Below are 14,703 nucleotides of genomic sequence, written 5' to 3' on the forward strand. Positions count from 1 at the left end.
AGAGTTTGAAGTTTGTGCTAAAGGTCACATCACTCTTGCAGTCCCATGCACTTCATATGAAGGTTGTATTTCTAACGTATTCTAAGTGACTGCAAGAGTCACATACCTTTACTCATACTTAGTGTATAACCACCCACTCAGTATTGCTCTACGCACACTATACTAGTCTCTGAGAGCTGCACTTGTACTAAACATTTAGTAACTGATGAAATAAAGCAGCTGCCAGTCTTAACTATTCACACTATAATGCAATTAATTATAATAGCCTTTTACTTAAAAAAATGTGATTGTTTACCTACTGTTTAGTGGTACAGAATGTTGACCATCACATCAGGCAATGTTGCAGCATGTCTGGACATGTTGTCCATAGAAGTTGCTATAACTGTATTGAACAAGAGTTCTCTATAGACATACTATTCATAGATGGCTAACTACTCTATTAATACATAGCTACCCTGTGGATTGCTTGAAGTTATCATCCAAAAAGGTTGCTATCTAACTTGAGTTAGTTAAAAATCGCCATCAATCCACCTCTCAATTTGTCTTCATTAACTTAAATATTGCCACCTAGCTACCAAGCCTGATACCTATTACATGCCAATAGCTAGCACCACATGTTCACTATTATTATACCTCCTTCCTCCTCATGCATAAACTTACAATATCCCTCCTGGAGGAGACTGAGTGTGGCCCCGACTAGACATTGGGTGACCTGCAGTTCGATTCCTGGGGTTGGAGGGATTTTTTTTCCTTACTTTGGCCCCTTTTCTGTTACACCTTTTCAGCTATAAGTCACTAAGTCTAAGTCCTTGAAATTAGGTTAGGTAATCCTAAGGCTGCAGCACATGTTGCTGCAGACCTTCAGTGCTGGTCACTGTAAAGCATTAATACAATACAATACAATACAATAGTGGACAGGAGCAATCAGATGTGGCCACCAGCTCATAAAGCATACTACTACTCTAGCCAGACTGATTTTCTGACTGTGAAACACTGGAGCCCTGCATAGATTCATATTAGTCTAGCCACGAGGGTCTGGCCTGTACAGATGTAGGACCCATGCAGCTGGAATGTTATTAATAGCTACAAATCATGGCTTCATTTATGAATGTGATTTCAGTAAAGCAAGAATGGCATTAATTAATTAAGTAGCCAGTCAATGAGGAAGAAACTTTTGTCAGTTTTGAAAAGCTGTAATCTGATTGGAACTGCATCTTCACCAAAGTGGTATAGTAGTATTGATACAGACCAGCTATGCCAAACTAGATTGAATCATGAATCCTGGCTTTACACTTTATTTACAGCCCGACTGTTGCACCTGATCTACTGATCAACAGGTAAAAAGGTACATACGCATTACTCTTTTTCATGCTGTTTTCTAGTCTCGCGTAGCCAGACCGCTTTTTTCTCTTTGTCATTTTTCTCCTTATACCTTCCTTATTATAGTTTAATATACCCATCAATGACTATTATTATTCAGTAATATATATTTTTTACTGTGCAGAAATCAAAAACATTGTTGTGCACAGGTGAGATCATAATACATGTTCGTTCAGGTTGGTACAAAACTCATCTAAGGTAGGGGAGTGAATTACAAAGGGGGGGAGTGTGTTCCAGAGTCTGATTGTGGAAGGGAAAAAGGAAAATTTATAAGAGTCAATCATAGTGTCAAGCTGTTTATAATATCCTTCCCTTGATGGACGATGATTAGGTATTAGATCATTTGTAGGTATACTTAGATTGCCATTAATTATCTTATACATTGTAGTTATCTTAGACTTGTTTCTTCTTTCTTCGACGGTAGGTAAATTTAATGATGACATCATTCTTGTTACACACTAAATATGAAAAATTATTGTGGCAGCTCTCCTTTGGATGTTTGGTTTATATTGGTGTGGGTGTGGGGGAGGATGCATATTCAACAATGGGGCGGACCATCATCTTGTAACAATTGTTCTTAACAGAAACAAGGCATTGGTGAAGATTACGACGCAAAAACCCATTAACCTGGTTTGCTTTGCTAGTGACTCTTTGAATGTGTTCATTCTATGATAGTTTCTGATCAATGGTGACCCCAAGATATTTTGTGTGAGGAACCTCAGAGATGATAGAATTCTCCAGATGATAGCTATAAATGATGGGATTTCTTTTATTGGTAATTCTTAAGCGTTCACATTTCTTAATGTTAAATTCCATCAGCCAAGTATGAGCCCATTCAGTAAGTTTGTCAAGGTCCTGTTGTAGGGCTATGTACAATGGCGGATCCAGGATGGGGCTTTTGGGGCAAATGCCCCCCCCCCTTCAAGAAATTGCACACAAGATCGAGATACTCTAATAGAGCAGTCAATTACTCTAATAAAGCAGTCACAACGTTCATGAGGCAGTGCAGTTTACTTATGAAGCTATAAATAGGATTTTATTTTACATAACATACGTGATATAAAATATTTGGTAAAGGATAACTAGCTATTACTGTTGCGACTTTTTTTTTTTTTTTTGTTCAACTTTTTTCAGCAAGGTGCCCCCCCTCTTTCCAAACTCTGGATCCGCCCCTGATACAATCGGATTCGGAATGTACGTAGGAGTACAGTAGGACATCATCTGTATACAATTTAACCTTATTATTGATACAAGTAGGGAGATCATTTATATACAGTAAGTGTGAGTACAGTACCTTGGGGCATACCAGAGAGAACTTGTTTAGAGTAGCTGTTTTTCCCTTCTAGCACTACATACTGGGATCTGCAAGTTAAAAAGGAGTGTAGGAAGGTGAGTGACATCTTCATTGGTGAAAACAGATGAGAAATAATCTGCTAAGAGCAGTAAGAGGTTTGCTTTGTCTGTAACATCCACAAATGTTTCACCCTGATGTTTGAGGGCGCCCACTCCAACAGAATCTTGCTTTTTATTCTTAATGAAAGACCACAGACGTTTAGTAATTGTATTCCTGTTAGGATCAACAAAATTGGATACATATCTGTTAAAAGCTGTACGACATTCGTGCTGGGACTGTCTTTTGAGATCGTGATACTTAGACCAGTCTGTTGGTAGGTTAGAACATCTAGCTTGATTGTATGCACGCTGCTTTCTGCAAGTCAGCCTCTTAATATAGTTATTGATCCAAGGGTGCTTACATTTGGAAGAAATTAGTTTGGTTGGGACTGAATCCATACAGGTATTACAAATGGACAGATATTCATTCCATAAAACATCAACAGGAGTCGAAGTTGAATATTTATTGAGAAAGTCCTCAGAGTGTTTGAATGTTGCTTCGGATAATGTTAAAGTCAGCTTGGGCCCACAGATAGATTATTCTATTAGATGGAGAGGAGAGGTTTGCTACAACGGATGAGACAAGAACTGCTTCATGATCACTGATACCATCTACAGTGTCACATGTCTCAACTAAAGAAGGTCAGTTGGTTATGAAAACATCTAATATGTTTGGACCTCTAGTGGGTGGGTTGACCATTTGACTAAGTGCATTGTCATTAAGGAAATCAAGGAAGGAGTTGTTTAGAGTGACCGGTGGTGCAATTATTTACCCAGTTTGTATCAGGAAGGTTAGTGTCTCCTGCAATCCATATATGCAGAATTTCATATGAATAGCTGTAAGTTGTCAACAGAGTTCTGCTAGGTAAGATTCGTCACTAGAAGGTGGTCTGTAAACTGAGCAAGCAATAAGTGATGATTGACCTACTAGTTGAATATGACAAGCCACTGACTCACAAGACAAGGCAGTGAGATAAATATCATGAGTAATAAGGGTATCATGACAGGCAACAAAAACACCACCGTAGCCGTCAGCTCGGTCTTGACGATAAACAACATAACCACTTGGAAAGACTTTATTGCTCTTTATACTAGATTTGAGCCATGATTTTATACCAAAAATGACATTAGGAGAGTGAGTATTAATTATATTCTGAAAGTTCTGGTGATTCTTTCTTGGAAACCAAAGATTGACAATTTAGTATCAGAGCAGTCTGCGGGTGCATAAACTGTCTGGCCGGACCAACTATGACGACAAAAATGGTCCTACCCAAGCATAAATGGTCCGGGTTACAAATTTCAAAATAGCTAAGCCAGAGTGATCCCTCCTCATGAATAGCTAGCCGTATACTGTATATAATGCCGTATAATAGCTAATTATGTTAGCTAGCTAAATGGTGGTTTTAGCCGCATCTCTTTGAAGTGATGTCTTCACAAAAATCAAAAAGAGGAATCGCAAATTGTTGATAGGGGATGTTTATAAAGCCAATGAAAACGTCCCCAAGAAAGCTAAGTGTGACACTGTAATGGACAAGAATGATCATGAGAAGGTTAAGGATACAGGCTCTACCAATAATGCAAAACAACAGCTAACTAAGATTTGGAAAGGCAAACCATGTCATGTAGTGAAAGCACAGATAGGTAGGTATGCTGTTCACCATGCAGTTTCCACACCCTTAAACCAAGCCAATATGTAAATGACGAAGTCATGCATACTTACCTTAAGCTATTATCAAACATTCAAGGTGATACCTATGCCATGGTTTCTCAGACATTGTCTTGTATACTCAGTCATACTGCTGCAGAGAAACATTCACACTTTTTATCCAATGAATCACTGAGTATGTATATCAGTACAATGGAGGATGCTATAACAAAAATGGTAACCACTGGGTTTTTATCGCTGTGGATTTAGAACATAGATGTTTTTATTACCTCGATCCTTATGGACCTTCACGATCAGCTCGTGGTGCATTTACTACTGTAAAGAAGAATTACTTCAAAAAAAGGAGTGAATTATTAGGGAAGGACTAGCTATGTAGACATTTGTAAATTTGAATTGAAGCAACTGAAGAAAAGGATTCAGTATGATACCTATAATTGTGGTGTATACTGTCTGAGCAGCTGTTTTTGTCAGGAAACATTGATGAAAATATTCTGTGCAGCTTGAATACTACACAAGCACGTGTTGAAATAGGCGTTACATTGCTATCCCACTCAGTTGATATGTCCGAAAGATGCATAATGTGTGGGGCAAGTGAAAACAACTTAATTCACCCACAGTATGTTCATTGGATCAGATGTGATAATTGTCGGCAATGGACTCACACCATTTGTATGAACATGAAACCAGAGGATGCCGGCAGAGTTGAAAGATTCCAGTGCCATGAATGCTTTCAAAACCTTTATAAAATTAATGATTTTGCCGAATGATTTATGCTTTGCTTTTGTTGCATGTTATATTGTTAAATGTTAACAGGGCTCAATTACCAGTCATTAAACTTAATAATACAGGTAGCTACAGCTAATATCTTATATACTGTAATTACGCATGTCAGAGTATTTTCGAGTCAACTTTATTTTAATAGCTACCTTTGTTTTAATTGGCTATCTGTAGCATCAACCATGATGCTTAAATTTACACTGCTAAATTCACGCCAGCAATTAGAGATTGCATGCATGGCAAACTGGAGGCGGACCGTTTATGCACTGGCATGGGTGGTCCGGGGGGACCAGTTATGTAAGCACAAGTGGTCCGGCCGGACCTTATATGCCCGGACCATTTGTGCGTTGACAAGTCAAAGGGTGGGATACATCACGGGGAAAGGGGTATAGGATTATCAGTGCGGAGGGGGTTTTAGTGTTCTTCCGCACTACTTTCCCATTTTTTATCATATAAAACATTTTCTGACTTATATTCATGTCAGCCATGACAAAGAAAAAAGTTCGGAAATAAAGCGCACACGAGACTTAGTACCTTTGGTAGAAATGCATTCAAAATGATTCCAACTGGTACAAAAGTTCAGCTAATTTCCACTTTTACTAGCTACTTATCGTAAAATAAAGTATCACCGGTCCCACTCCATATAACGCAAACCAGGTGCACTATTTGAAAGTGTTGTGTCACACTATGGTGATCAGTAAATCACTGAGGGCACTTAGGAAGAAGGGGGACACGGTAACTGTTTTGTTGGAAAATAAACAAGACCTCTCCGAGGCGCTGTTGTTCGAACGTGGCGCCATAGCTGCGCTTAGTAAGTTATCCGTTCAGTAGAAGTTACGTGCATGGTGTTGTATATCAGCTGGTACTGAAAAGAGTAACATTTACAAGGATTACAAAGAGCCAGTTGACGCGTATGGTTGTCTTGGCGTATTACATCTGAGTAACACAGGTGGGCGTGTCCCCTACTGTATTCGTGTTCGTGTCACTGTATACGTACGTGACCACAGATCAGAGCTATCTAGTATTAGTGACTGGCTGCAATTCCATTGGTCGAATCCTGGAAGTGGAGATATGTCGAGTCAGTCAGGTGACAGTGGTTACTATGGGAACTACTGCAGCTGGACAACAGCAGCCAGACCAAATTACAGAGATGGTGAAGTTTCTGTCCAGTGGAGCTTTCTTCTTCTCTTATCCTTCTGCCAGTGACTGCTTCCAGCTATGCAGCTCTGCGCAGTATCGTGCTGTCAATGGCAACAGGTCTCCCCCACAATACTTCCTATGGTGTGTGTAACACACAGTGAATCTGAAAGCATTCACATTTAAATTTCACGAATTGTGTGATTTAAAAGATTTTGTAATTCTGCTTGTCATCCGCTGCTTATACACAATTTTATCTAACTTGTAAAAAGTGAATGTTTCCAGATTTGCACTATATAACCGATCACATTTTATTGTAACATGTCAACATATAGGAATCGAGCACTACTGGCCCCACTAATACACTATGGGGTTGATTGTGATTGTTGGATGTTAAGGTTGATGTGTGGAAGTGTTGAAGTGAAGACCTTGTACTGTGGGCGGCATCAAGCTAGGGCTTGCCTTATATCACGGTTTGGCTGTGAGAGAGCTGGAACAAGGTTCAGTGTCCGAGGAGTTGATGATAATGGTCATGTTGCTGGATTTGTGGAAACTGAACAAGTGAGTAGTCTGTCTGTGTGTAGTGGATCAGTAATACCCATGAGGTGAAATCTCATTAACAGGGTCACCTATGTATGGAACCAAAACATGGCTTCAGCCTTATTCAGCCTTATTCAGAGGACACTTTAACCACGAATAAAACAAATGATGCAAATTTTGAGGAGGGTAACACATCAAGCATCATTGTTTCATTTATAATATGAGCGTGACAATTAAGTCTGGTAAAGTTGCATACACCAAACTGCAACTTAATAATTTCACCCAAAACTCAAGCACTTTTTACAAAAGAAAGAACATAATTGCCTTGAAGCTTATGTGAAGCACACACAATCTGAATATCTGATGAACCCCATTGTTTTTCAGTTTTGTATGTTGCTGCAACTATTGACGGATACGTGAAATACCAAATACAATTAAGGGCAATATATTTAGGTGGCACTTAGAGCACGTCCAACCTCTTCTGGGCCTTATTAATGAGGACATGAATTACCTTAGCTGTCCTTGGAACCTGGTCACTATAATGAGGTGGTCTTATTAAATAAGTGATAGCTAAATGAGACACAACAACCGAACCCAATGTCGCAAATCAAATACAAATAAGATCACGTTTTAGCTATTTTGTGTACATGGATCAAGGACTCTCAGGTGGCTTAACTATGCCAGTGGTACAGTTGTAAAATACTTATCAGTGTTCAGCACTTATGTAGCTACATAGTCCAGTGCAGCCATGCATTTTCCAATAGACCAATTTCAAATAAGGAAAATTTTACTGTTAATTAATTGTTGCCTCTAGCAACCTAAATTTGTAGGTTTCAATATCTAAAGTGAAAGGATAACATACAAGTGTATATAGGTCATACGATATTTATGTTAGGGGGAACTGTTGCCCCCACACATAAATAATGTATGGGAAAACTACAAAATGTCATATATATCTCATTACCTATATATCCTTTTTTTTTAAATTGCTTTAGACAGGTCATGACACAATGTAAAATTCAGGTTGCTAGGGGCAATTGTTAATTAATGGTCAATATTCTATATTATGAAATTTGTCTATTGAGATGCACAAATTGTTTGTTATAATAGCCTAGCAGTGGTGACATCTTCATAAAGGAATATCAATTATTTTTGCACATTATCTCAATAACTACAATAATATGTGTCTTGGGTGACTCATATTCATGCATATCAACTGTCCTGCCTGTTCAAGTTTTGATTTCTAAAACTTTAATGTTGATTTATTATTGTACAGTTGCCTTGTTGTAACAGCTAGTATAGTATCCTTGCATGTGGTAAACTGTGCCTGTGTGTTTTTTTTTTCTGACAAAAAGTTTCTACCTAGGAAACAACAACTGTGGCAAATTGTTACTGTATGTTGCATGTATTTCGAAGGTGTCAAAATTGCTTGGTGAGTTTTCATGTTTCTTTCCGGTCAATGTTGCCTAGGTGATAGTGTTACTGGACAAGCTGACATCATTTGTACAATTACGAGGTTCAGTGCCGATATTCTGGGAACAGTCAGCACTTCAGGGTGTTGGTAACCATCGGATACTACTGTCACAAGAGTACCACTTCTCACATATTGCCTTTGAAAAGTTTGCCACTTTATTCATTTGTCTGTTATCACCATGACGATCACAGGCACATAGAGTGGCTGATCAGTAACTATGGACCTCAAGTGATTGTCAATCTCCTTGGTAACAAGGAAGGGGAACAAAAACTGAGTACTGAATATCAGGTGAGTATATTCCATTCCTGTTCCAACGCTTTATCTCATCCTCATTCTAGAAACATGTACGTCAGTCAGCTTACAGTAGTGACATCCCCATGGTAACATTTGACTACAACAGTCAATGTAAGGGACATGACCACACAAAATTGAATGCCATGGTATGGGCTAAAAACCGGGAAACTTTAGAAGCTTTTGATTATTTTTCTATGGAAGGAGGTCACATGACCAGGTGAGTTACACCCATTATGTTGCTAGCAGCCACACCTTCCTACAGGAAACAAGTTGGAACTATTCGTACCAATTGTATGGATTGTATGGACAGAACAAATGTGGTGCAATGTTTCTTTGGCCTTAAGGTGAGGGGTGTGGCTGGATGGTGATAGTATGCAGTGCTATCCACTACAGGTTCTGGAGAAGCAGTTGTTAGAGTATGACCTAGGAGGGTCATCGTCTATAGTGTCACAGTTTGAGGATCTTTTCCGTACCATGTGGTCCCACAATGGCAACAACCTTAGCATGTGGTATACCGGCTCTGCTGCACTCTCTAAGGTAATACCACCGATATTAATTTCAGTTTAGCCACTTTCATGCTTGCAGAAAGATCGTCTCAAAGACGGAGCCATTTCACTACATAGAACCATCCACAGTAACTTTTACGACTCCAGCAAGCAGGAAGCCATTGAGATGCTTTTGTGGGCTGGGGTCCTTGATGATGAGCTGGGTCATGTGAGCTTGGCACTATTGCCGCCCACTGATGTGTTCAGCCCTCGTTGCTACCGGGAGGAATTATGTGGTCGTTATTTGGAGTACACAGAACGTGTCCCACTCAGGGTGTGTGTGGGCACGTGGAATGTCAATGGTGGCAAGTATGCTCAGAGTATAGCCTACAAGAACCAGTCACTGAGCACCTGGCTACTGGACACCCCCATGGCTGGCATGACAGGATTAGGGGATTCCCCTCCAGATATCTATGCCATTGGATTGGAGGAATTGGTTGACTTAAATGCTTCAAATATTATGAACACCAGGTAACTACAGCCACACCCATTAATGAGCTAACCATACCCTTTTATAGTTCAACCAATCGGAAGTATTGGAGTACAGAGTTGAATAAGATTCTTAGCAACCATGGTCTTGATTATGTCATGTTGACAGCACACCAGCTGGTTGGAGTTTGTTTGTTTGTGTTTGTGCAACCACAATTGGTGCCCCTCATCAGGTAAGCTGTTTGTGTGTGTGTGTGTGCATGCGTGCATACCAGTCAGTCAGTGTTATGAAATAACAGGGAAATATGTAAATTGCTTATACTATCTGTATTCTCAAAGTGGAACAAAAAACTTATTTCTGTATTTCTAGTATGTGTAACTTTTGCATGAGGCAATGATGACCACACTTGCGAATTGATCTGTGAAATAAACTTGTTTTTTACCCCGTCATTAGTGAAGCTTTTGTGAGTCTGTCTAGCTCATGATAATGCAGAAGTTATTTACATGAAATTTTCTGGTTATACAGTATGTGTAAGTCACACATTTCCCTACTTTAGAGATGTTGCACTGTCTACGGTGAAGACAGGCATGTCAGGCAAGGCAGGCAACAAGGGTGCAGTTGGTGTTAGGATGATAGTGCGGTCTAGTCCGATATGTTTTGTGTGTGCTCACATGACCGCTCATCAATCACATGTTAATGAGAGGAATAGTGACTTTACGGACATTTGGAAGAAAATGACGTTCCCTAATGTAAGTGTGAAACCAGATGTGAACTTTTGTTTACTCCCAATGGTTTCATTGGTTTGTGCTTGTGTGCCTGAAAGTTGCTCATACTAAAGTGTATGGTTTACTGATGCTTATATCAAATTATTTTTTTGACAATTAGTTGTGTTGTTTAAAATATACAACTGTTTTGGCAACTGGCCTGTAGAAAGAGAAAGGGTTCAAGTGAATATACACCAACCATATAGTGTTACAATGCTTGTCACAATTTATCCCCTCATCAGAATGTCACATTGTCATCACATGAGTACGTCTTCTGGTGTGGTGACCTCAATTATCGTATTGACCTGCCGATTGATGTTGTCAAGGAAGCCATATTATCTCAGAACTGGTCATTGTTACAGCAAAATGATCAACTGCTCAAGTCCAAATATGATGAAAAGGTAAAGTGTTGTCTCTACTGCTATTGATATGTTATGTAGTAAGGGTCCAGTGGAGCATAGTGCGTGGACAATTTAGTACAATGCAAATTATGTGATGAAGTGTGTGTGTGTGTTCTGCTGGAACAAATTTTAACTTGTTTATATATAGTTCTTAATATATAAATCTGTACTGTTATGCTGCAGGCATTTCATGGCTTCATTGAAGGGGAGCTTACATTTGCCCCCACTTACAAATACGACAGTTTTTCTGATGATTATGATACTAGCGAGAAGGGGAGGATACCAGCATGGACTGACCGTGTTATGTGGTGGAACCAGTCACTGTTCAAATCTATTGATCCTATGTTGCCCAGCAACCAGACAGTGTTGCCTAGTTATCAGACTGTTGTTAGTCATCCTACTGATATGTTAAGGGTAAGATCATGTGATCCTGGATTATGTGATCCTAATTGGAATCCTGGTCTTCTCATGTTTTATGGGCGGTCTGAGTTGAAGACGTCTGATCACAGGTGAGGTTGTTACGCTGTAGCTAAAGAAGTAATGTTATACCCACTAGACCTGTAATTGCTGTCATTGATGTGGAAGTGTTGCAAGTCAAACCTGATCAGCGAGAAATAGTTGCTAGGGATGTAACTTTGTCACTAGGACCACCAGATTGTACAGTAGTAATTTCAGGGGGTGTGGACTGGGAGGACATCCAATCAGAATTGATACAGTGTGGTGACATCATATTTGTGAGGTTGGTCCTTAACTCATGTGATCTACATGTGATCTCAGTTTGTTGTAGAGTATTTGAAGAACAACTGATAGTCACTTTTAAGGATTCCAAGTCTGCTCTTTTTGCTATGCAGCTGGATGGTTTACAGGTGTGTTCTAGAGATAGTAATCGTCACTTATGTGGCTACTACTACAGGTGGAGGACAAGATGCTACATGTTGAGCTTCGTAGTGAATGGCCTCCACCAGAGGTCACTGAAGAAAAAATAACTGTCCATCATCCTAAGATAAAACTGACCACACCGAAACTAACTGTACCTCTGAATGTGTCTGACCTTGGGTCTTCTTCCCCTAAGGGATCCCCCCATTTGTCTCCTAGGGGATCTCCTAGTGTATCTCCTCGTAACCAGTCTCCTCATCTCAGTTCCAAAGAATCTCCCCAGGATTCTCCCAAACAGTCACCTCAAGTTTCCCCTAGGGGATCTCCCCATACCTCTACTAGACAATCTCCCAATGCTTCCCCAAGAGGCTCTCTCGAAGTTTCTCCTAAGGATTCTCCCCATTCTTCACCTTACCATTCTGCTGAAGAGTCACCGTACAACTCCCCTGGAGGATCTCCCCAGCAGTCTCCTCACTCTTCCCCTAGGGAATCCCCCCAATCATCTCCTAAGCTATCTAGACATACAGAAGAAAACAATGAACCAGTGACCAGTGACCAACGGCCAGTCAAAGACAAGCCAGTAGTCCCCAGTAGGACCGCATCTAGCACTAATGCATCCTGTGTATCCCAGTATCATGATGAGATTAGTAAGGCTAGGGGGAGAAGCACCCCTATTGAGGTGAGTATTTGGTACACTGAGCATCTCTCTATAAGACTGTGTAAACTCAATCATTGGTATCTTATCCTGAAAATAGTAGTGCTGGATAGTGGATTTTTATTTTTATTGACGTGATAGTTGAATTAGCTAGCTAAAACGACTCAGAATGCGACTCCTTAGACAACTCTAGCTAGTTGCCAACTTTAAAAGGTGCTGGATGGCTGCACTCAGCCACCAAAAGTACAAAATCCTAGATGTGGTAAGAAAAATGGTTGAGAAACTATTGATTAGGGTTATGTGGCCTAATGGATACTTAAGAAATTGTGGTTTATGAGTTTCTTGTAACCTCTCTACAATAGGCACTTACTGTAGTTTGGGACCCAGAAATTTAGGCATATATTTCTGTAGTATAGAGGTATTCTTGGAGTCAGACTTGTTGGGAGCAAAATCTTCATCCATTTATGGAGATTTTTCTGTTGTGTCCTTAATTCAGGGAGTTTGTTAAGAGAGGTTCTGATGTATACCTATTTGTTTACATAGAAACTAGGGCTGTGCAATAAAAAAACTATATCTCGATAAGTTTCGATAGCAAAACCCATTTTATAAACTATATCCTATACAAGCACAGTTTTGTGTAATAATAATTGTTTAAGGCTAGTATCTCTTGCATTTTTCAGCATTACTACGGCTGTTTGTGACCTTACTCATATGAATACTATCTGCCTGCTTTTAATATACAATAGTTTATGGAAATTCACTATTATCTTGAAATATCAATATTAGAAAATTCATTATCTATGACATAGGTATCACGATAATCATATTACCGTTATCACACAGTTCTAATAGAAACCAATCAATAATATTAGTTTAACTGTGAAATCTGGTGTTAACGTTTTGCAACTACATCACATTACCCATTGCACACAGTTTTGCGGAAAAGTTGACAAGGTGTTTCCTGACTGTTGCATTTGATGGAGTAAGTGACTGCTCTGTTAGAGTATCTCAATCTTTTCTGTTTTTGAAATGTAAGTGTAGTGTTTTCTTTTTGGCACACTCTTTGTGAATATTGTCCCTGACATTATGCTTCTCCTAACCTATTACAGCAGACCCTCTGTTATTTGTACCCTCAAAATTGGAAATGGCTTCTGTTTGAATAAATGACTGTTCTATTAGAGTATTTCAACGGAGCTCTATATAAATGAATGTAGCCTTCGATCATTTTACTTATTTATTGTCTGAGACCATTTTTGGATTCAGATAACTGAGGGTGTACTACATACTGGAGACACACATTGGCGTAAGCTTATATGTGTCTCCCCTTCACATGATTGCACAATGAACCAATAATCACTGCAAATACTGGTCTTTTATGAGAACTTATATTGTGTTACGTTTTTGGTATATTATTGCACATCACTGCTACTAACCCCATTAGTGCTTTTATCACGAACAATTTACAGCTTAAGAACTTGACTGATATTAATTCTTGGTTTAGGCACCATCAGGTATTGGGCAACCATACAACATCAAACATCAGGCACATGGCCAACAAGTGGGCGATAAACTGGTAATTAGTAAACCAACCTCTGCTGCTGTAAACAAGAAGTCAGCACCTCCACAGCGACCACCCAACCCATCAAGCAAATCTGACCAGCTGGCTAGGTTGACATTCTCTGGTAGCCTTGACACCACTGGGCCACCTAGGCGACCACCACCACCTCCTAACAGACCACAAAGTGCTACTGGTAGTCAAGGGAAACCACCACCACCACGTCCCCCACAACCAGTTAAAAAATGATTATAAATATGCAATTCCAATATCCAACTTTTGTATTACAAATAAAAATTGTGTTATCAGTGGACAGTATCTGTGTATTTATTGAATTTTGTAACAAATTAATAATATATTTCATGTAACAAATTAATCTATTATATATATTAAAGTGTTAATTCCCATGGTGAAGACCTCACAGTTGTTGACACAAAATAATATGATCTGTACCTGGAGCTCACTAATATAATGTCATCATACTATCAGATTGTTTTCCTAGTTCACACCCCCTGATCAATATAACCTGGTGATCCTAGTAACAGCTCTTAACCCAGGGAATCCCCCCCCCCCCCCAGCCATCCAGAAATTCTCCAATTGTAATAATTACTCCAGACATACTGACCAGCAGACAGCTAAAGACATGCAAGTCTGTAACCTCCACCAGGACTGTAATAATATGCCTTGTACCATAAACAGCTCATGATCAATAGTAAGGCTTGTAGGAGTGTCTCCTAATGAGGTGAGCAATAGTACACTGGACGCCACCTCTTTACTTAAAGATTTTTAATTGTGCCCCTTTTTTGCTGCTGCCATA

At 39.5% G+C, this 14,703-nt stretch overlaps 1 protein-coding gene across 1 annotated transcript; it reads left to right on the plus strand.

The window, feature by feature from the left end:
• The first annotated feature begins 5,836 nt into the window (after window positions 1–5,836).
• LOC136250112 (synaptojanin-1-like) lies at window positions 5,837–14,262 on the plus strand. Its single transcript, XM_066042276.1, has 18 exons — window positions 5,837–6,026; window positions 6,075–6,164; window positions 6,223–6,496; window positions 6,688–6,913; window positions 8,363–8,511; window positions 8,558–8,654; window positions 8,705–8,877; window positions 8,923–9,004; window positions 9,054–9,197; window positions 9,246–9,676; window positions 9,724–9,867; window positions 10,192–10,384; window positions 10,642–10,800; window positions 10,984–11,309; window positions 11,357–11,539; window positions 11,588–11,666; window positions 11,714–12,355; window positions 13,833–14,262. The coding sequence occupies exons 1-18, from the start codon at window positions 5,903–5,905 to the stop codon at window positions 14,133–14,135; spliced, it is 3,819 nt and encodes a 1,272-aa protein (XP_065898348.1). The 5' UTR covers window positions 5,837–5,902; the 3' UTR covers window positions 14,136–14,262.
• The last annotated feature ends 441 nt before the right edge of the window (window positions 14,263–14,703 follow it).

Source organism: Dysidea avara, chromosome 3 (genome assembly GCF_963678975.1).
Source record: "Dysidea avara chromosome 3, odDysAvar1.4, whole genome shotgun sequence".
In the NCBI taxonomy this organism is placed as follows: domain Eukaryota; kingdom Metazoa; phylum Porifera; class Demospongiae; order Dictyoceratida; family Dysideidae; genus Dysidea; species Dysidea avara.